Raw genomic sequence first — 24,539 nt, 5'->3', positions numbered from 1 at the left:
TGTACACACCTATAAATACATATGTACACACCTATAAATACATATGTACACACCTATAAATACATATATATATACACACCTATAAATACATATATATATATATATATATATATACACACCTATAAATACATATATATATATATACACACCTATAAATACATATATACACAACTATAAATACATATATACACACCTATAAATACATATATACACACCTATAAATACATATGTACACACCTATAAATACATATATATATACACACCTATAAATACATATATATATATATATATATATATATATACACACCTATAAATACATATATATATATATATATATATATACACACCTATAAATACATATATACACAACTATAAATACATATATACACACCTATAAATACATATATACACACCTATAAATACATATGTACACACCTATAAATACATATGTACACACTTATAAATACATATGTACACACTTATAAATACATATGTACACACCTATAAATACATAAATACACACCTATAAATATATATGTACACACCTATAAATACACACCTACAAATATATATATATATATATATATATATATATATATACACACACCTATAAATACATATGTACACAATGTACAAAATGCTTTAGCGCTAAGGAGATATTAAACGTGACTCATCATAATGTCTTTATGAGTGCAAATGTCCTGACAAACAGACCTATTAGTCTTATGGTCTGTATTGTATTTGTATCTTATTAGGCCAGTAGATATATTATACTCACTTCTGTCACAATATCACAATACTACTGACACACAGCAAAGTTCTTGGTAAATACAGCAACCTGATCTGTATCCACATACTGTACACGTCACAGGCTATATCATTTAAAGGGAGAGTTAACTCAAAAAATGTTTATTGTTTAAAAAGATATACATGATATATTTATATATCATTTTGGTTGTACAAAGTTGAAGAATGGGTAGAAAAAAGGCATTATCTATATTTTTAAATAATAACAATTTTTGTGTTGACTGTCACTTTAATTATCCTTATCATTATGTCTCTTCTAAAGTTCTTCATCTGATTTACTCAACCACCCTTAGGATCATATGGGCAGAACTCACCCTTCTTGTGAGAGGCCTCGGAGAAGCCGTATCCTGGAATAGATGGACAAATCACCTCAAAGACAATGTTTGGGTTCAGACCATGTTTGGCTGGCTCGGTCAGCAGTGGAATAATACGATAAAATTCATAGAAGGACCCAGGCCAACCATGAATCATAAGCAGCGGAAGCGATTTCTGTCCAGGGGCAAGGTTTGTAGGTTTCACGTGTACAAAATGCACATCCAGACCTAGAAGCAAAAAAGTATTTTAGTTAATTTTATTGATTTGTTTTACACTGATGATAAGCTGGGAATCAGATTCTGTGTGGTACAGTTCTTAAATGCCAAATTTGCATAAAGTAAATGATATGTATAATAAATAAATAATTGATGTAGGAACATTTGGTCCTCTAAGATTATCATTTTAGTTTGTTTTTGGATTACGTATAATATTTTTTTTATTTAATATTTTAAAGTATGTAATAAAGATGAAAACTTAAAAAAAAAATGAAAGGACATAAATTAATAGTAAAAACAGTATTAGAAAAGGAGACTGTAGTGTAAATATCAGCAGCTTTTCTGTGTAACATTAGTTAAGGTCACCAGAACATTCAGCTTTGGACAAATACATACTTGTCTGAATTTATTCCGTTTCAGCGAGTCGCCCAATACAATCAACTGAATACAGTTTTGGACAAAACGGACAAGAACAAACAATTGCTTTACCAAAACTGTTAATACATTCTTCATGCAATTTGGTACCAAAAATGGTGCAGGAAGAGGGGAAAAGAGCAGTATTGTTCTGCTAATCAGCTCCTTTGTTTGTAATGATGTACAGGGGTTTGTTTGTAATGATGTACAGGGGTTTGTTTGTAATGATGTACAGGGGTTTGTTTGTAATGATGTACAGGGGTTTGTTTGTAATGATGTACAGGGGTTTGTTGGAAGACATTGAGGTTAAGTTGGAAAAATAAGATAATGATTAGTGATGTAGCAAACCTAAAATTTTGCGTTCGCGAACGGCGGACACGAACTTCCGCAACTGTTCACGAACGGGCGAACCGGGCGAATCGCCATAGACTTCAATAGGCAGGCGAATTTTAAAACCCATAGGGACTCTTTCTGGCCACAATAGTGATGGAAAAGTTGTTTCAAGGGTACTAACACCTGGACTGTGGCATGCCGGAGGGGGATCCATGGCAAAACTCCCATGGAAAATTACATAGTTGATGCAGAGTCTGGTTTTAATCCATAAAGGGCATAAATCACCTAACATTCCTAAATTGTTTGGAATAACGTGCTTTAAAACAACAGGTATGTACACTACTGTTACACCAGATATGAGTTGCAATGGGGTGACACTGTGCCCTGGCAGGCAGGCACTGAAACGCACACGTGTGAAGGAAACTGACTGCTATTATTTAACACAGTCAAAAAAGTGTTGTTTTTTTAAATCTACACTACTGTTACACCACATATGAGTTGCACTGGGGTGACACTGTGCCCTGGCAGGCAGGCACTTAAACGCACACGTGTGAAGGAAACTGACTGCTATTATTTAACACAGTCAAAAAAGTGTTGTTTTTTTTAAATGTACACTACTGTTACACCAGATATGAGTTGCACTGGGGTGACACTGTGCCCTGGCAGGCAGGCACTGAAACGCACACGTGTGAAGGAAACTGACTGCTATTATTTAACACAGTAAAAAAAGTGTGTGTTTTTTTAAATCTACACTACTGTTACACCACATATGAGTTGCACTGGGGTGACACTGTGCCCTGGCAGGCAGGAACTTAAACGCACACGTGTGAAGGAAACTGACTGCTATTATTTAACACAGTCAAAAAAGTGTTGTTTTTTTTAAATGTACACTACTGTTACACCAGATATGAGTGGTGGCACTGGGCAAGTGGGCACAGTATACGCTGTTAGCCTGACACACACGCTGGCAGGCAGGCAGGCAACTGCAATTAGATTACACAGGAAAAAAAAAAAAGCAGACTGATGTTCTAGCCCTAAAAAGGGCTTTTTGGGGTGCTGTCCTTACAGCAGAGATCAGATGAGTCCTTCAGGACTGTAGTGGACACACTAGCCTAGCTATCGATTTCCCTATTAAATCAGCAGCAGCTACACTGTCCCTCCTCTCACTAAGAATGCAGCTTCCGAATGAATCTAAAATGGATGCTGTCCAGGAGGTGGGAGGGTCTGCTGCTGATTGGCTGGAATGTTCCTGCTGACTGTGAGGTACAGGGTCAAAGTATTACTCAATGATGACGAATAGGGGGCGGATCGAACATCGCATATGTTCGCCCGCCGTGGCGAACGCGAACATGCTATGTTCGCCGGGAACAATTCGCAACATCACTACTAATGATTTGTTAGAAAATGATGTAGGTTTGGATGAGATTGCAAAGGTTGTTAGGAGTTTTAAGAATGGGAAGGTACCAGGTTGTGATGGTTTGCCTGTTGAATTTTATTCTTGTTTTTAGAATTTGATTGGGGTGGATATGATGGATGTTTGTAAGTTTGTTTTGAGAATGCATGTTTTGTCTGTTTCCATGTGGAAAGGTTTAATTGATTTGTTATTTAAAAGGGTGACAAGAGAGATTTGAGGAATTGGAGGCTGATTATGTTGTTGAGTGTTAACTATAAGGTTGTTGCAAAGGTTTTGGCAAATACAGGGAGTGCAGAATTATTAGGCAAGTTGTATTTTTGAGGATTCATTTTATTATTGAACAACAACCATGTTCTCAATGAACCCAAAAAACTCATTAATATCAAAGCTGAATAGTTTTGGAAGTAGTTTTTAGTTTGTTTTTAGTTATAGCTATTTTAGGGGGATATCTGTGTGTGCAGGTGACTATTACTGTGCATAATTATTTGGCAACTTAACAAAAAACAAATATATACCCATTTCAATTATTTATTTTTACCAGTGAAACCAATATAACATCTCAACATTCACAAATATACATTTCTGACATTCAAAAACAAAACAAAAACAAATCAGTGACCAATATAGCCACCTTTCTTTGCAAGGACACTCAAAAGCCTGCCATCCATGGATTCTGTCAGTGTTTTGATCTGTTCACCATCAACATTGCGCGCAGCAGCAACCACAGCCTCCCAGACACTGTTCAGAGAGGTGTACTGTTTTCCCTCCTTGTAAATCTCCCATTTGATATGGACCACAGGTTCTCAATGGGGTTAAGATCAGGTGAACAAGGAGGCCATGTCATTAGATTTTCTTCTTTTATACCCTTTCTTGCCAGCCACGCTGTGGAGTACTTGGACGCGTGTGATGGAGCATTGTCCTGCATGAAAATCATGTTTTTCTTGAAGGATGCAGACTTCTTCCTGTACCACTGCTTGAAGACGGTGTCTTCCAGAAACTGGCAGTAGGACTGGGAGTTGAGCTTGACTCCATCCTCAACCCGAAAAGGCCCCACAAGCTCATCTTTGATGATACCAGCCCAAACCAGTACTCCACCTCCACCTTGCTGGCGTCTGAGTCGGACTGGAGCTCACTGCCCTTTACCAATCCAGCCACGGGCCCATCCATCTGGCCCATCAAGACTCACTCTCATTTCATCAGTCCATAAAACCTTAGAAAAATCAGTCTTGAGATATTTCTTGGCCCAGTCTTGACGTTTCAGCTTGTGCGTCTTGTTCAGTGGTGGTCGTCTTTCAGCCTTTCTTACCTTGGCCATGTCTCTGAGTATTGCACACCTTGTGCTTTTGGGCACTCCAGTGATGTTGCAGCTCTGAAATATGGCCAAACTGGTGGCAAGTGGCATCTTGGCAGCTGCACGCTTGACTTTTCTCAGTTCATGGGCAGTTATTTTGCGCCTTGGTTTTTCCACAGCTTCTTGCAACCCTGTTGACTATTTTGAATGAAACGCTTGATTGTTCGATGATCACGCTTCAGAAGCTTTGCAATTTTAAGAGTGCTGCATCCCTCTGCAAGATATCTCACTATTTTTGACTTTTCTGAGCCTGTCAAGTCCTTCTTTTGACCCATTTTGCCAAAGGAAAGGAAGTTGCCTAATAATTATGCACACCTGATATAAGGTGTTGATGTCATTAGACCACACCCCTTCTCATTACAGAGATGCACATCACCTAATATGCTTAATTGGTAGTAGGCTTTCAAGCCTATACAGCTTGGAGTAAGACAACATGCATAAAGAGGATGATGTGGTCAAAATACTCATTTGCCTAATAATTCTGCACTCCCTGTAGACTATGTGGAGTAATTGGTAAGGTTGTGGGTGAAGAGCTAGGGGTAGATTTATCATTGTGTGGACAGAAATGATCTGCTGTAGCGATCATGTCCACCGCACATCGATAAATGCCGACAGCATACACTGTTGGCATTTATCATTGCACAAACAATTCTGGTGAACTGCTTGTGCAATGCCGCCTGTAGATTCGCAGTCAATCCCCGCTAGCAGGGGGTGTCGATCAACCTGATCATATGAGATCGGGCTGATTGCTGTACGCCGCCCCAGAGGCAGCGGGGAGTTATGGAGCAGCGGTCTTTAGACCGCTGCTTCTTAACTCCTGTTTCCGGCGAGCCTAAAGGCTTGTGCGGAAACAGAGGCAATGGGGCCAATACAGACCTTGTTAAATCGGCCCCCAAGTGTGTGCTGTTGCTAGCGTCAGATTTCTGAAAGTTTTTTTGTTACTATGTGATGTACTGTGGTATGTGAGAGCGAGGATGAAGTCTGTTGCTGTTGCTATTGTGGATTTTGAAAAAGCGTATGATAGGGTAGTGCATGACTTTATGTTTCATGTTTTAGAACATTTAGGTTTTTCTGGTAAAATTATTGGATGGTTTAAATGTTTGTATTGAGTCAGGTTCAGGTTAATGGTTTTTTGACTAAGGAATTTTGTGTTAAATCTGGAGTGCATCAAGGATGTCCTTTGTCTCCTGTGTTATTTGGATGTGTCATTGAGCTATTGTTAACTAGTTTGAGGAAGGATACATTAGTTAGAGGTGTGAGTGTTCCTGGCAGTAATACAAGGTGTTTGAAAGTGATTGTTTATATGGATGATGTGAGTGTGGTATGTGAGACTCAGGCTGGTTTGAGGAGGGTGAAAACTTTGGTTGAATGTTTGTGTATGGCTAGTGGTTTCAGAGGTAATTGGAATAAGTGTAAACTTAAAGTTTTTGGTGATGATAGGGAGATTGATTTGTGTGGATGCCTGTGACTGATGGTGCAATTGAGGTGTTGGGTGTGAAAATTGATGTGGATTTGAAAGACATGGAAAGTTGGGAGAATTTTTTTGCTAAAGTGAGTAGAAAACTTCAGTTTTGGTCTCTAAGGACTTTTTCTTTGGAAGGAAAAATTATACACCTAGATTACGAGTTTTGCGTTGCGGCTTTTAACGCTGAAAAAATTGCAATTTCAGTGTAAAAGCAGGAACGCACTATTGGGAGTTGTGGCGGTATAGCTATACTGCAAGCATTGTAGCCTGTAACACAACGTCAATCCCGCATTTAGAAAAAAATAAGTTTTTGTGTGGGATTTCCATAACGTCAGTATTACAGGTTGTGCGGTGAGGCTAAAATGCTTGCATTACAGCCTATGCTGACACGATCTGATTTGAACTCATCCTATTGGCTGATTTGAATTTGAAGAATCAAATAAGCCAATAGTAATGCAAGGGACGCCATTTAAAAAAAGGCTACCTTGCATTCAACTTCAGTGTAAGGCAGCGACCGTATGAAGAGGACGCTCTGTGCAGGATGGGATCAGCTTCCAGGATGGCTCCGCTCTGCGCCGCCGGGATGAAGATAGAAGACGCCCCCGGGATGGATGAAGACCTCGCCGCCTGGATGTCCAGACTTCAGAAACCGTGAAAAGATCTTCTGGGGTTAGTGTTAGGTTTTTTGTTTTTTTTTGGGTGGTTTATTTTTTAGATTAGGGATAGGCACTTGAAAAAGAGTTAAATGGCCTTTTAAGGGTAATGCAAAAGAGCTGAATGCTCTTTTAAGGGCAATGCCCATACAAATGCCCCTTTAGGGGCAATGGGTAGCTTAGTTTTTTTTTAGAGTTAGGTTTTTTATTCTGGGGGGTTGGTTGGGTGGTGGGCTTTACTGTTGGGGGACTTTGTATTTTGCTGATTTCTTTAGGGCAATGCCCTACAAAAGGCCCTGGGTGTTTTTATTTTGGGGGGGCTTTTTTATTTTTATAGGGCTATTAGATTAGATGTAATTGTTTTTATTTTTGATAATTTTGTTTATTTTTTGTAATCTTAGTGTTTTTTATTTTTCATGATTTTAGTGTTTATTATTTTTGGTAAACTTAGATTTTTTTAAATTTTTCGTAGGATTTGGGGTTTTTTTTGTTGTAATTTAGATTTTTTAATCTTTTTCGTAGTGTTAGTTTTTTTTAAATTTGTAATTTAGATATTTTAATTGGTAGTATTTTTTTTTATTAGATTAGATATGTTAGGTTAATTTATAGTTTTAATGGTAGGATTATTTTTATTTCACAGGTAAGTTTTTATTTATTTAAATAGAGTTATATTGTAATTTTAATTTAAAGTTAGGGGGGTGTTAGGTTTAGTTTAATTTAGTGTTTTGCGATGTGGGGGGCTGTCAGTTTAGGGGTAAATAGGTTTATTTAGTGGCGGAGATGTGGGAGGCCAGAGGTTTAGGGGTTAATAACTTTATTTAGTGGTGGGGAAGTCGGGGAGCAGCAAAATAGGGGTTAATAGCTTTATTATAGCGGTGGCGATATTGGGTGCGTGGAAATAGGGGTTAATAACTTTATTACAGAGGCGGCGATGTCGGGGAGCGGCAGAATAGGGGTTAATAACTAGTGATGTCGCGAACAGTTCGCTGGAGAACAGTTCCCGGCGAACATAGCTTGTTCGCGTTCGCCGCTGCGGGCGAACATATGCGATGTTCGATTTGCCCCCTATTCTTTATCATTGAGTAAACTTTGACCTTGTATCTCACAGCCTGATGACACATTTCAGCCAATCAGCAGCAGACACTCCCTCACAGACCCTCCCAGCTTCTGGGCAGCAGCCATTTTAGATTCATTACGATCTTGCTTTCTTAGTGAGAGGAGGTTTAGTGTTGCTGCTGCTGACATTATAGGGAAATAGATAGCTAGGCTAGTGTATTTAGTGTCCAGTACAGTCCTGAAGGACTCATCTAATCTCTGCTGTAAGGACAGCACCCCAAAAAACCCTTTTTAGGGCTAGAACTTCAGTTTTTTTCAGTCTTTTGGTTAATTGCTCTGTGCCAGCCACCACTCATATCTGCTTAACAACAAAACTTTTAAATCATTTTGCTAGTGTAATCTAATTTCATTTTCTATCAGGCCTGTGTGTCAGGCTCACACAGCATATACTGTGGCTAATTGCTCTGTGCCAGCCACCACTCATATCTGCTTAACATTAGTGTAAATTTAAACCAAAAAACTTTTAAATCATTTTGCTAGTGTAATCTAATTTCATTTTCTATCAGGCCTGTGTCTCAGGCTCACACAGCATAGACTGTGGTTAATTGCTCTGTGCCACTACTGATATCTGCTTAACAATCATTAGTGTAAATTTAAAAAAAAAAAAAACTTTAAAATCATTTTGCTAGTGTAATCTAATTTCATTTTCCATCAGGCCTGTGTGTCAGGCACACATCATATAGTGTGATTAATAGCTCTTTTTTCCACCACTTATATCTGGTGTAACATTAGTGTAAAATTTTAATAATTTTTTTTTACATCAGTCCTCTTCTAGTGTTATTTAATGTTAGTTGCCAGGCCAGCCTGGCTGCCATTAGTGCCAGCCTGTGTGTCAGGCTGCCATCATATACTGTGCCTACTTCCATCCTTAGTGCCAGTCCACCACTCCTATCTGGTGTAACATTATTTTAAATTTTGTAAAAAAAAATAATTTTACATCAGTCTTCTAGTGTTATTTAATTTTAGTTGCCAGGCCAGACTGCCACTAGTCCCAGCCTGTGTGTCAGGCTGCCAGCACATACTGTGCCTACTTCTATCCTGAGTGCCATCACTCCTATCTGTTGTAACATTACTGTAATTTTTTTGTTATTTAATTGCAGTTGCCTGTCTGCCAGCGTGTGTGCCAGGCCCACTTTCCAACTAGTGCCACCAATTATATTTGTTATTACAGTAGTGTTAATATTTAAAATTAAAACTTTTTTGACTGTGAATCATCAGTCTGCTAGTGCAATTGAATTGCAGTTTCCTGCCTGCCAGCGTGTGTGCCAGGCCCACTTGCCAACGAGTGCCACCAATCATATTTGTTATAACAGTATTTTAAATATTTTAAAAAAAACTTTTTTGACTGTGAAGCATCAGTCAGCTAGTGTAATTTAAATGCAGTTGCCTTCCTCCCAGCGTGTGTGCCAGGCCCACTTGCCAACTAGTGCCACCAATCATATTTGTTATAACAGTAGTGTAAAATTACAAAAAAAATATTTTTTGACTGTGAAAGATCAGTCTGCTAGTGTAATCTAATTGAAGTTTCCTGCCTGCCAGCGTGTGTGCCAGGCCCACTTGCTGCCAACTATTGCCACCAATCATATTTGTTATAACAGTTTTGAAAATATTTAAAATCAAAACTTTTTTGACTGTGAATCATCAGTCTGCTAGTGCAATTGAATTGCAGTTGCCTGCCTGCCAGCGTGTGTGCCAGGCCCACTTTCCAACTAGTGCCACCAATCATATTTGTTATAACAGTAGTGTAAATATTTTTTAAAAAAATTTTTTGACTGTGAAACATCAGTCTGTTAGTGTAATCTAATTGAAGTTGCCTGCCTGCCTGCCAGCGTGTGTGCCAGACCCACTTGACAAGTTAGTGGCACCACTCATAACCCACGTTATTCCAAACAATTTAGGAATGTTAGGTGATTTAGGCCCTTTATGGCTTAAAACCAGACTCTGCATCAACTATGTAATTTTTCGTGGGAGTTTTGCCATGGATCCCCCTCCGGCATGCCAGAGTCCAGGTGTTAGTCCCCTTGAAACAACTTTTCCATCACTATTGTGGCCAGAAAGAGTCCCTGTGGGTTTTAAAATTCGCCTGCCCATTGAAGTCAATGGCGGTTCGCCCGGTTCGCGAACATTTGCGGAAGTTCGCGTTCGCCATTCGCGAACGCAAAATTTTAGGTTCGCAACATCACTATTAATAACTTTATTATAGTGGCGGTGCTGTCTGGGAGCGGCGGGATAGGGGTTAATAACTTTTATTAGTGGCAGCAATGTTGGGAGCAGCAGATTAGGGGTTAATAACTTTTTTAGGTGTCAGCGATGTCGGGAGCGGCAGATTAGGGGTGTTTAGACTAGGGGTTTATGTTAGGGTGTTAGGTTTAAAGGGACAGTATGGTATAAAATTGTTTTTCCCTTAATGTGTTTCCAATTACTTTTTTTACCAGCTGCAGAGTATAAAAATGTATGAGATTTGCTTTTTCAAGGCTTATTTGTGTATATGAATTGGCTGATTTTGTGTTTTGAAGCCACAACCTAATAAAATGGGTTGAGCTTGTAGGTATAATCAGATCTCACTACTTTATCACATTGTGTACATATACCTGCTTCTTTATCTTATATCTGTCCATAAACCAATCACCAATACTTGGAGAGAACAACGGGAAATTAACATTTTTGTTACCTTATCTCTTCTATATGCTGGTTACTAACTAACAAACTGCCTACTGACATCTGCTAAGGAATGCTGAGTTAACCTACTGTCTCCTCTGCTTTCAGGTACGTGAATTAAGGCCCTGCATTGAAATCCTGCTATATTCCCTGCTTTTCTGTCATTTTACACCAAGTCTCTCTTTTTGGTACGTGAATTAAGGCCCTGCATTGAAATCCTGCTATATTCCCTGCTTTTGTCATTTTACACCAAGTCTCTCTTTTTGGTACGTGAATTAAGGCCCTGCATTGAAATCCTGCTATATTCCCTGCTTTTCTGTCATTTTACACCAAGTCTCTCTTTTTGGTACGTGAATTAAGGCCCTGCATTGAAATCCTGCTATATTCCCTGCTTTTCTGTCATTTTACACCAAGTCTCTCTTTTTGGTACGTGAATTAAGACCCTGCATTGAAATCCTGCTATATTCCCTGCTTTTCTGTCATTTTACACCAAGTCTCTCTGTGTATATATATATATATATATTGAGCACATGAATTTAGGCTGCTAAAACTAAGTCCTGCATTTTTTGTAATGATTTTCCCCAATATCTCAATTCTAATGTCTAGTTAATTGCCATGTGATGCTCACTCCTTATCAATACTTGCTATAACTCTAAAATTTATAGTTTTCTTATGTCACAGTTTTAACCCCCTCCACATTTTATTGTCTGTTTACTTAACTCATCTCACCCTGACCAGATTCTAACATTCCAATTGGCCTTACCAACTGTCTTTGATTAGCAATTAACTAAATTTAGTGGACTCAGCTGACTGCCCTACCTGTATATATTGCAGACTAGCTTGGGGAAGTGCATTGCACAGGGGTGTGTGCATTGGTTACAGGGCTGTGTACTTTTTAACAATAGCATATCTTCACATTTTCAAAGTGAACATTTGAGGCACAAATTTTTAAGAATTATACAAGAATTGGGCAATGGGCAAGACACAAGGCAAGTACTCTTGTAATACTGTGTTTTATGTATCTCATTGTATCCTTTTGCAAGTGCTGCTGTAACACTGTGTCTTATGTGTTTACTTGGTTCCCACTTTCATAATAATGCTCAATATCTTCATATTCCTTTTTGCTACCTCTTGTCTCTATAACAAACTACATTACTCACTTACTCCTTCTCCCTCTCCACCTGCACTGTTCATTAGCCCATCTCTCTTATACTCACCTTACTTTTGTACTCATGAACTTTATCTATTCCTAAACACTCACTCTCCCCCCTGCACTTCAGCCAAACAACAGTCTCATTGCTGCAAATCTGCTTCTCATCTCATGTCACTCTCCCTCTTGCTCATACTAGCTGCTGGCGACATCTCCCCTAATCCTGGTCCCTCACAACCTCCTAGCCTTTCACATCCTTGTGTGCCTTTCAATAGACTTCATAAACTAAACTCTAGTAACCTTAATCGCATTCCTCTTACATCTAAAAACCCCTCCCCCTTCACTTGTGCACTCTGGAACTCTCGCTCTGTTTGCAACAAGCTCACTTCAATCCATGATCTCTTTATCTCCCACTCTCTTAACCTTCTGGCTCTTACAGAAACATGGCTCTCTGCTTCAGACACAGCATCCACTGCTGCACTGTCACATGGGGGTCTCCATTTCAGCCACACTCCTGGGTCTGGCAATAGACAAGGAGGTGGTGTCGGCATTCTACTTTCCTCTCGTTGCACCTTCCAACAAATACAGCCCTTCTCTTCACTCACATTTTCTTCATTTGAAGCACACATGATTCGGTTATTCTCTCCCCTCTCTATACGTGTTGCAGTCATATACCGCCCCCCTGGCTCCCCAACTCAATTTTTAGATCACTTTGCTGTCTGGCTTCCTTATTTCCTTTCCTCAGACACCCCTGCCCTCATTCTTGGCGACTTTAACATCCCTCTTGACAATCCCAATGCCTCCTCTGCAATACAACTTCTTCAACTGACTTCCTCTTTCGGCCTGTCACAATGGACTGACTCTCCCACTCACAAAGATGGTCATTCCCTTGATCTGATTTTCATCTATCGATGCACTCTTTCAAATTTAACAAACTCCCCTTTTCCTCTCTCTGACCATCATCTCCTAACTTGCAACATCACTTCCCTACCTACAACTCCCCCTCCCTCTACCCCTCACACCAAACTGCACAGAAGCACTAAGTCACTAGATCTGCATCAGCTCGCTAGCTCTCTCAATCCTCTCCTCTCATCCATCACCTCCTTTTCCTGCCCTGACCAATCTATCTGCCAGTATAATTCCACCCTTACATCGGTCATTGACACTCTGGCCCCTCAAACCTTAGCTCAGAAACCACATCCTCATCCCCAGCCCTGGCATACTCCTCTGACACGATACCTACGCAGATGCTCCCGTACTGCTGAGTGACATTGGAGGAAATCTCGGAGTTTAGCTGACTTTCTTCACTACAAGTTCATCCTGAACTCCTACTATTCTGCCCTTAATCTTTATAAGCAACATTATTTTTCTAATCTCATCTCTACTCTTTCCTCTAACCCTAAAGGTCTGTTCTCCATGTTCAACACTCTTCTTCGCCCACCCCCGCCTCCTAACACAACCTCTCTCTCAGCTCAAGATTTTGCAAGCCACTTCAACAGTAAAATTGACTCCATCAGAAGTGAAATCAGCTCTCAACATACTTCCAATCTCCCACCCCCTCAAAAGCTCACGATCACCCAAAACCCAAATATCCAAAAATGCAGCTCTTTTGCCCCTGTTAATGAGGATGAAGTTTCTGCCCTTATACTGTCCTCCCACCTCACTACCTGTCCCCTCGACCCCATCCCCTCACAGCAACTCCCCTCCCTCTCTTCTACCCTCACCCCCATACTCACACACATTTTCAACCTCTCCCTCAGCACTGGTATATTTCCCTCATCTCTAAAACATGCACTGGTCACACCTATCCTCAAAAAAACTTCCCTTGATCCAACCTCCCCATCCAATTACCGCCCTATTTCCCTACTCCCTCTTGCCTCAAAGCTCCTCGAAAAGCTAGTTTACGCACGTCTATCCCATTTCCTTACACTAAACTCTCTTCTTGACCCACTGCAATCTGGATTTCGTTCCCATCACTCTACAGAGACAGCAACTGTCAAGGTTACCAATGACCTACTTACAGCAAAAACCAAAGGCCACTTCTCTCTGCTTATCCTCCTTGACCTGTCTGTAGCCTTTGACACTGTTGACCACCCTCTTCTGCTCCAAACCCTCCAATCCTTCGGCATCTGTGACACAGCCCTCTCGTGGTTCTCTTCCTATCTGACTAACCGTACATTTAGTGTAGCCTTCTCCGGAGCATCCTCTGCCCCGTTACCATTTTCTGTTGGGGTACCTCAAGGCTCTGTCCTTGGTCCCCTTCTCTTTTCAATCTACACGTCGTCACTAGGTTCCTTAATAAAGTCCCATGGGCTTCAATACCATTTGTATGCCGATGACACCCAAATCTACCTCTCTGCACCAGACCTACCTCCTTCCTTACTAACCCGTGTCACTAACTGTCTTTCTCACATCTCATCTTGGATGTCCTCTCACTACCTTAAGCTAAATCTCTCCAAAACTGAACTCCTTATTTTTCCCCCTTCTTCCAATGTCTCCACCCCCAAAATTTCTATAACTGTTGATAATTCCATCATTACCCCTACCCCGCACGCCCGATGTCTTGGGGTCACACTTGACTCAGATCTTTCCTTCACTCCTCACATTCAGTCCTTGGCTAAAACCTGCCACTTCCACCTTAAAAACATTGCTAAAATTAGACATTTCCTTACACAAGATACAACCAAGATTTTAATCCACTCACTCATCCTTTCCCGCCTCGACTACTGCAATTCCGTCCTCTCTGGTCTACCTAGCTGCCACATAGCTCCTTTACAATCCATTATGAATGCCTCTGCCAGGCTCATCTTCCTTACTCGTCGCTCTTCATCTGCTGCACCTCTCTGCCAATCCCTTCACTGGATTCCTCTTGCCTCTAGGATTAAACACAAAATCCTCACCCGGACATATAAAGCTCTCAACTGCACTGCTCCCCCCTACATCTCAGAACTTGTCTCTAGATACTCTCCCTCCCGTCCCCTTCGATCAGCTCAGGATCTCCTCCTCTCTTGTTACTTCCTCACATTCACGTTTACAGGACTTCTCCAGACTGGCCCCCATCTTATGGAATTCCCTACCTCGCTCCATAAGACTCTCCCCTAGTTTTAACAGCTTCAAGCACTCCCTTAAAACTCTACTATTCAGGGATGCATACAACCAACACTAACCTTTCCTATCGCCATTGCTTTCCCCTTGAACCCCTTAGATTGTAAGCCTATGGGCCCAGCTGTTTACAGATCGCTTCATAAGAGCCGACTACAACAGTAAAACTCTCGGCAGGGACCTCTACCCACTTGAACCCTACAAAAGCTATCCTATACACCGACTATGTTTACAGCGCTGCGGAATCTGTTGGCGCTCTACAAATACCTGATAATAATAATAATAATAATAATAATATAACCCACTGGGAGTGTAATTTCTTCTACTGGCTGAGTTTACACATCTTGGCCTTTAGGCCAAAAACTTTCAGGATGGGTGAGGAAACCACAGGCTAAAAAAACTATTTCAAATGCCAATATAAGGGCAATGGAAATACTTGTAAACAATTTAATACACTTCAGCAGGAAAAGTTTATCATTAAGAACAAATTAAAGGGGAGAAATATTTTGAGTAAACTGTCCCTTTAAATGTAACTTTTTTTTCCCCATAGACATCAATGGGGTTGCGTTACGGCAATCGCAATTTTGCACTTCAGGTGTTTTTTTCTAACACTCTCTCCCCATTGATGTCTATGGAGGAAAGCATGCATGAGCACGCATTTTCAGCCCTTGGCTTTTGTGTGGTATGGAGCTTATCACCACCATATCGCACGCACAAGGAGGCTTTTCAGAAACTCGTAATGGCGCAAAACTCGTAATCTAGGTGATAGTTATTAAATCAGTTTGATCCCTATTATGTTATATTTATTGTTTGTTTTTCCGCCTCCTGAGAGGATTAGAGTGTTTTCTTTTTTCTGGAGTTCTGGTATGGAGCGTTTGAAAAGAGATATTGTTGTTAAGAGTAAGAATGTTAGTGGTAAGAGTTTTCCAAATGTGGAGAGATTTTTGGCTGTGAAATATGTTAGTAGGTGTGTGGTTCTGAGTGGTAAGGACAGCATGGCTGGTTGTATGGTAAAGTATGCTTGTGGAAATGTTTTAAGACGATATGGTTTGTTTGAGATTGATAGAAGGTAACCGATATGTTTTGCTGTTCCGTAGATTTATGTAAGGGTGGAATGTTGGATTAAAAAATATGGTTTGGAGAATGTTAGTATGGAGATGTGGTGTGCCAACAGAATGGTGTTGAAAATGTTGGAGAAGAAGGAAGGTCTTGAGTTGATTGGGGGTTTGAATGAAAATGAATGTGTGTTGGTGTGAAGAAATGTGTGTAACAAGCATTTGATGAATAGGCAGAAAGATAATAGTTGGATGAGTGTGCATACGTGTTTGCCGACAAGGGATTACCTGAGAATGCATCGTTTAGTGGCTTCAGAAGTGTGTCCTAGAGATGGTTGTTGTCAAAGTGAGAGTGTTATTCATTTGTTTTGGAATTGTGAGTATGCTAGGGATGTTTGGAGAAGTTTGAGTAGGATGATTAAGGGTCTGACTGGAGTGCAGTTTTTTACTTTTAATAGATGTATGGTTTGTGTGGAAGTGGTGTGGATAAGGAGAAAGTAAGATTGATATGGTTGTTAGCATGTTGTGTGAAGGAGATGTTGTGGGATGTGCGTAATATATTGATTTTTAAGAAAGAGATATTTAGTGTACATGATTGCGTGGGCATGATCCATGGGAAGTTGTTTTTGTATTTTTCTTTTGATAGGAGGCGATATGGGGAATTAGATTCCAAAGGCATCTGGAAGATAAAGAAGTGAAAGGATTGGATTTTTTAGTTTTTCATTTTTTTCCCCCTCCAGTTTGTTTTTGTCTGTATTTGAATTATGTTTAATTTATTCTGTGTTTATTATTATTATTATTTTTAATATATGAATTTTATATGAGGTTTTTTATCATGTGTATATATTTATTATGTTTTATTAACTATATCTTTTTTGTCCTTATTATGATATATCAATTTATGTATATATATTGGTTTTATGTATTCATCTATTTTTTACTCATTGATTTCTTCCATCAATATTTTATCAAATATTTCCATGCAAAAATACTTTTTACTATTACTACTTATGGTTTTATGTGCACTTATGTTAACATATGAATTTTTGAGGTGTCGGATGTTTTACTATGTTTTACTATGTTATATAACAGGTACATACACATTTTTAAACACTATATGATAGTTGTGATATTTAGTTTGACCTGTTTATGTATTTAAATTAGATGTTCTTTACTATTGACGTTCTGTAATGTTCGTTTGCTCACCTGAAATATCCACATAAAGTTTTTACTTGTTCCCATTTCATCTCTATGGAAATAGAGATATCCGCCCTCATGACGTAATCGCGCCTGATGTCCGTAAAAGACACGCAAGCGCTATAGCAATTATACACCTCTGACGAAGAAGGCAGACGCAAGTCTTACATGCCTTCGAAACGCGTAAGGTTTCTTCTACTGGCTGAGTTTACACATCTTGGCCTTTAGGCCAAAAACTTTCAGGATGGGTGAGGAAACCACAGGCTAAAAAAACTATTTCAAATGCCAATATAAGGGCAATGGAAATACTTGTAAACAATTTAATACACTCCAGCAGGAAAAGTTTATCATTAAGAACAAATTAAAGGGGAGAAATATTTTGAGTAAACTGTCCCTTTAAATGTAACTTTTTTTTCCCCATAGACATCAATGGGGTTGCGTTACGGCAATCGCAATTTTGCACTTCAGGTGTTTTTTCTAACACTCTCTCCCCATTGATGTCTATGGAGGAAAGCATGCACGAGCACGCATTTTCAGCCCTTGGCTTTTGTGTGGTATGGAGCTTATCACCACCATATCGCACGCACAAGGAGGCTTTTCAGAAACTCGTAATGGCGCAAAACTCGTAATCTAGGTGATAGTTATTAAATCGGTTTGATCCCTATTATGTTATATTTAGTGTTTGTTTTTCCGCCTCCTGAGAGGATTAGAGTGTTTTCTTTTTTCTGGAGTTCTGGTATGGAGCGTTTGAAAAGAGATATTGTTGTTAAGAGTAAGAATGTTAGTGGTAAGAGTTTTCCAAATGTGGAGAGATTTTTGGCTGTGAAATATGTTAGTAGGTGTGTGGTTCTAAATGGTAAGGATAGCATGGCTGGTTGTATGGTAAAGTATGCTTGTGGAAATGTTTTAAGACGATATGGTTTGTTTGAGATTGATAGAAGGAAACCGATATGTTTTGCTGTTCCATGGATTTATGTATGGGTGGAATGTTGGATTAAAAAATATGGTTTGGAGAATGTTAGTATGGAGATGTGGTGTGAAAACCGAATGGTGTTGAAAATGTTGGAGAAGAAGGAAGGTCTTGAGTTGATTGGGGGTTTGAATGAAAATGAATGTGCGTTGGTGTGAAGAAATGTGTGTAACAAGCATTTGATGAATAGGCAGAAAGATAATAGTTGGATGAGTGTGCATACGTGTTTGCCGACAAGGGATTACCTGAGAATGCATCGTTTAGTGGCTTCAGAAGTGTGTCCTAGAGATGGTTGTTGTCAAAGTGAGAGTGTTATTCATTTGTTTTGGAATTGTGAGTACGCTAGGGATGTTTGGAGAAGTTTGAGTAGGATGATTAAGGGTCTGACTGGAGTGCAGTTTTTTACTTTTAATAGATGTATGGTTTGTGTGGAAGTGGTGTGGATAAGGAGAAAGTAAGATTGATATGGTTGTTAGCATGTTGTGTGAAGGAGATGTTGTGGGATGTGCGTAATATATTGATTTTTAAGAAAGAGATATTTAGTGTACACAATTGCGTGGGCATGATCCATGGGAAGTTGTTTTTGTATTTTTCTTTTGATAGGAGGCGATATGGAAAATTAGATTCCAAAGGCATCTGGAAGATAAAGAAGTGGAAGGATTGGATTTTTTAGTTTTTCATTTTTTTTCCCCTCCAGTTTGTTTTTGTCTGTATTTGAATTATGTTTAATTTATTCTGGCCTAGATTTGGAGTTTGGCGTTAGCCGTGAAAACCAGCGTTAGAGGCTCCTAACGCTGGTTTTAGGCTAACTCCGGTATTTGGAGTCACTCAAAATAGGGTCTAACGCTCACTTTTCAGCTGCGACTTTTCCATACCGCAGATCCCCTTACATAAATTGCGTATCCTATCTTTTCAATGGGATTTTTCTAACTCCGGTATTTAGAGTCGTTTCTGAAGTGAGCGTTAGACATCTAACGACAAAACTCCAGCCGCAGGAAAAAAGTCAGTAGTTAAGAGCTTTCTGGCTAACGCCGGTTTATAAAGCTCTTAACTACTGTGCTCTAAAGTACACTAACACCCATAAACTACCTATGTACCCCTAAACCGAGGTCCCCCCACATCGCCGACACTCGAATATTTTTTTTTAACCCCTAATCTGCCGACCGCCACCTACGTTATCCTTATGTACCCCTAATCTGCTGCCCCTAACACCGCCGACCCCTGTATTATATTTATTAACCCCTAACCTGCCCCCCACAACGTCGCCTCCACCTACCTACACTTATTAACCCCTAATCTGCCGACCGCAAAGCGCCGCCACCTACGTTATCCTTATGTACCCCTAATCTGCTGCCCCTAACACCGCCGACCCCTGTATTATATTTATTAACACCTAATCTGCCCCCCTCAATGTCGCCTCCACCTGCCTACACTTATTAACCCCTAATCTGCCGACCGGACCTGAGCGCTACTATAATAAAGTTATTAACCCCTAATCCGCCTCACTAACCCTATAATAAATAGTATTAACCCCTAATCTGCCCTCCCTAACATCGCCGACACCTAACTTCAATTATTAACCCCTAATCTGCCGACTAGAGCTCACCGCTATTCTAATAAATGTATTAACCCCCTAAAGCTAAGTCTAACCCTAACACTAACACCCCCCTAAATTAAATATAATTTTAATCTAACAAAATTAATTAACTCTTATTAAATAAATTATTCCTAATTAAAGCTAAATACTTACCTGTAAAATAAATCCTAATATAGCTACAATATAAATTATAATTATATTATAGCTATTTTCGGATTAATATTTATTTTACAGGTAACTTTGTATTTATTTTAACCAGGTACAATAGCTAAAATAGTTAAAATAATTACAAATTTACCTGTAAAAGAAATCCTAACCTAAGTTACAATTAAACCTAACACTATACTATCAATAAATTAATTAAATACAATTCCTACAAATAAATACAATTAAATAAACTTGCTAAAGTACAAAAAATAAAAAAGAACTAAGTTACAAAAAATAAAAAAATATTTACAAACATAAGAAAAATATTACAACAATTTTAAACTAATTACACCTACTCTAAGCCCCCTAATAAAATAACAAAGCCCCCCAAAATAAAAAAATGCCCTACCCTATTCTAAATAACTAAAGTTCAAAGCTCTTTTACCTTACCAGCCCTGAACAGGGCCCTTTGCGGGGCATGCCCCAAGAAGTTCAGCTCTTTTGCCTGTAAAAAAAAACATACAATACCCAAGCCCCCAACATTACAACCCACCACCCACATACCCCTAATCTAACCCAAACCCCCCTTAAATAAACCTAACACTAAGCCCCTGAAGATCTTCCTACCTTATCTTCACCATACCAGGTTCACCGATCCGTCCTGAAGAGCTCCTCCGATGTCCTGATCCAAGCCCAAGCGGGGGGCTTTAGAGGTCCATGATCCGGATGAAGTCTTCATCCAAGCGGGAGCTGAAGAGGTCCATGATCCGGATGAAGTCTTCTATCAACGGCATCTTCAATCTTCTTTCTTCCGGATCCATCTTGCAGACCTCCGACGCGGAACATCCTGCTGGCCCGTCGGACTAACGACGAATGACGGTTCCTTTAAGGGACGTCATCCAAGATGGCGTCCCTCGAATTTCCAATTGGCTGATAGGATTCTATCAGCCAATCGGAATTAAGGTAGGAATATTCTGATTGGCTGATGGAATCAGCCAATCAGAATCAAGTTCAATCCGATTGGCTGATCCAATCAGCCAATCAGATTGAGCTCGCATTCTATTGGCTGATCGGAACAGCCAATAGATTGAATCAGCCAATCGGATTGAACTTGAATCTGATTGGCTGATTCCATCAGCCAATCAGAATTTTCCTACCTTAATTCCGATTGGTTGATAGAATCCTATCAGCCAATCGGAATTCGAGGGACGCCATCTTGGATGACGTCCCTTAAAGGAACCGTCATTCGTCGTTAGTCCGTCGGGCCAGCAGGATGTTCCGCGTCGGAGGTCTGCAAGATGGATCCGGAAGAAAGAAGATTGAAGATGCCGTTGATAGAAGACTTCATCCGGATCATGGACCTCTTCAGCTCCCGCTTGGATGAAGACTTCATCCGGATCATGGACCTCTTCAGCCCCCCGCTTGCACTTGGATCAGGACATTGGAGGAGCTCTTCAGGACGGATCGGTGAACCTGGTATGGTGAAGATAAGGTAGGAAGATCTTCAGGGGCTTAGTGTTAGGTTTATTTAAGGGGGGTTTGGGTTAGATTAGGGGTATGTGGGTGGTGGGTTGTAATGTTGGGGGGCTTGGGTATTGTATGTTTTTTTTTACAGGCAAAAGAGCTGAACTTCTTGGGGCATGCCCCGCAAAGGGCCCTGTTCAGGGCTGGTAAGGTAAAAGAGCTTTGAACTTTAGTTATTTAGAATAGGGTAGGGCATTTTTTTATTTTGGGGGGCTTTGCTATTTTATTAGGGGGCTTAGAGTAGGTGTAATTAGTTTAAAATTGTTGTAATATTTTTCTTATGTTTGTAAATATTTTTTTATTTTTTGTAACTTAGTTCTTTTTTATTTTTTGTACTTTAGCAAGTTTATTGAATTGTATTTATTTGTAGGAATTGTATTTAATTAATTTATTGATAGTGTAGTGTTAGGTTAATTGTAGGTAGTTTATTTAATTAATTTATTGATAGTATAGTGTTAGGTTTAATTGTAATTTAGGTTAGGATTTCTTTTACAGGTAAATTTGTAATTATTTTAACTATTTTAGCTATTGTACCTGGTTAAAATAAATACAAAGTTACCTGTAAAATAAATATTAATCCTAAAATAGCTATAATATAATTATAATTTATATTGTAGCTATATTAGGATTTATTTTACAGGTAAGTATTTAGCTTTAATTAGGAATAATTTATTTAATAAGAGTTAATTAATTTCGTTAGATTAAAATTATATTTAATTTAGGGGGGTGTTAGTGTTAGGGTTAGACTTAGCTTTAGGGGTTAATACATTTATTAGAATAGCGGTGAGCTCTAGTCGGCAGATTAGGGGTTAATAATTGAAGTTAGGTGTCGGCGATGTTAGGGAGGGCAGATTAGGGGTTAATACTATTTATTATAGGGTTAGTGAGGCGGATTAGGGGTTAATAACTTTATTATAGTAGCGCTCAGGTCCGGTCGGCAGATTAGGGGTTAATAAGTGTAGGCAGGTGGAAGCGACGTTGTGGGGGGAAGATTAGGGGTTAATAAATATAATATAGGGGTCGGCGATGTTAGGGCAGCAGATTAGGGGTACATAGGGATAATGTAAGTAGCGGCGGTTTACGGAGCGGCAGATTAGGGGTTAATAATAATATGCAGGGGTCGGCGATAGCGGGGGCGGCAGATTAGGGGTTAATAAGTGTAAGGTTAGGGGTGTTTAGACTCGGGGTACATGTTAGAGTGTTAGGTGCAGACGTAGGAAGTGTTACCGCATAGCAAACAATGGGGCTGCGTTAGGAGCTGAACGCAGCTTTTTTGCAGGTGTTAGGTTTTTTTTAGCTCAAACAGCCCCATTTTTTCCTATGGGAGAATCGTGCACGAGCACGTTTTTGAGGCTGGCCGCGTCCGTAAGCAACTCTGGTATCGAGAGTTGAAGCTGCGTTAAAAATGCTCTACGCTCCTTTTTTGGAGCCTAACGCAGCCTTTATTAGGACTCTCAATACCAGAGTTATTTTTATGGTGCGGCCAGAAAAAAGCCGGCGTTAGTTTTTTGGGTCGTTACCGACAAAACTCCAAATCTAGCCGTCTGTGTTTATTATTATTATTATTTTTAATATATGAATTTTATATGAGGTTTTTTATCATGTGTATATATTTATTCTGTTTTATTAACTATATCTTGTTTGTCCTTATTATGATATATCAATTTATGTATGTATATTGGTTTTATGTATTCATCTATTTTTTACTCATTGATTTCTTCCATCAATATTTTATAAAATATTTCCATGCAAAAATACTTTTTAATATTACTACTTATGGTTTTATGTGCACTTATGTTAACATATGAATTTTTGAGGTGTCGGATGTTTTACTATGTTTTACTATGTTATATAACAGGTACATAAACATTTTTAAACACTATATGATAGTTGTGATATTTAGTTTGACCTGTTTATGTATTTAAATTAGATGTTCTCTACTATTGACGTTCTGTAATGTTCGTTTGCTCACCTGAAATATCCACATAAAGTTTTTACTTGTTCCCATTTCATCTCTATGGAAATAGAGATATCCGCCCTCATGACGTAATCGCGCCTGATGTCCGTAAAAGACACGCAAGCGCTACAGAAATTATACACCTCTGACGAAGAAGGCAGACGCAAGTCTTACATGCCTTCGAAACTCGTAAGGTTTCTTTGCTGCCACTACTTGATCTCAACACAGCTGCTGACATTTGCCTGTATTTGGTTTTAATGCTGTTTATTTACCTCATTAATTGAGGTCTCTTTTGTGAGTAGGTTTAATCTACGGGTGTTTTTACTCTATTTAATAAAAGGTTAATGCACTATTAGTGTTTCCCTTTTTTTGTATTTTATGGCACCATATTGAAGTTCTACCTCACTCTACCAAAAGAGGATTTGAAAGTTTTTATCCGTGAACACTCCAAGTTTTAAAGGTGTTTCCTTATATCATACAAGAGGCTTCTACAGACAGCGTGTTTTGACAAGTGATTACGTCTCTACTTATCTCATATTGATTGAGGTCAGTTCAAGTAAGTGCACACGCATAGGGGGATTGGAAGTTTTAAGAAGTACTGGATTCATATGAACTGTTCATGTGCTTTTACCTTTGTGTTTAAGGACTTTTTTATCATCATTTATGTTTATTTATTTTCAACATTTATTTATGTGGTATTTCATGTAATTACTTTTCCATTTATATATGTTTTTTATGTACTATATGCTAGGCAGCGCTAACCTTCTTATTCTATTACATTTATTTTTTAGAGGGGATACAGAGAATCTCCCTTTGACTTAGGTTAGCTGCAGCCATTTGCATATACAGTATTAATTTGCTGTAATTTATTATCTTTGGGGTTTATTTACTATACCTCTCATCTGGAGCGCTGGTGGACCTAGAGCTTCCTAGATATTGTTATCTGGGATTCTACTTGTATATTATATATATATATATATATATAAAATAATTTTTCTAATAAAATAATTACGAAACGTACGTCTGGGGTTTTGCCATTTCTCTCGTTCAGAGAGGGATTGCCTGGTATTTCGGGGCTGGATGGCACTGTTAAGTCAGG

At 39.2% G+C, this 24,539-nt stretch overlaps 1 protein-coding gene across 1 annotated transcript in view; it reads right to left on the bottom strand.

Moving 5' to 3' along the window:
- Positions 1 to 24,539, bottom strand: part of LOC128658193 (epoxide hydrolase 1) — a 158,540-nt gene that overhangs the window by 28,991 nt on the left and 105,010 nt on the right. The window contains exon 4 of the mRNA XM_053712715.1: positions 1,122 to 1,349. Within this exon, the coding sequence (XP_053568690.1) occupies positions 1,122 to 1,349 (228 nt within the window). The remainder of the gene's footprint in view (positions 1 to 1,121; positions 1,350 to 24,539) is intronic.

The sequence above is a fragment of the Bombina bombina genome, chromosome 4 (genome assembly GCF_027579735.1).
Source record: "Bombina bombina isolate aBomBom1 chromosome 4, aBomBom1.pri, whole genome shotgun sequence".
NCBI lineage: Eukaryota > Metazoa > Chordata > Amphibia > Anura > Bombinatoridae > Bombina > Bombina bombina.
Note: the sequence above shows the minus strand (reverse complement) of the source record. Positions and strands in the feature narration are given on the sequence as shown.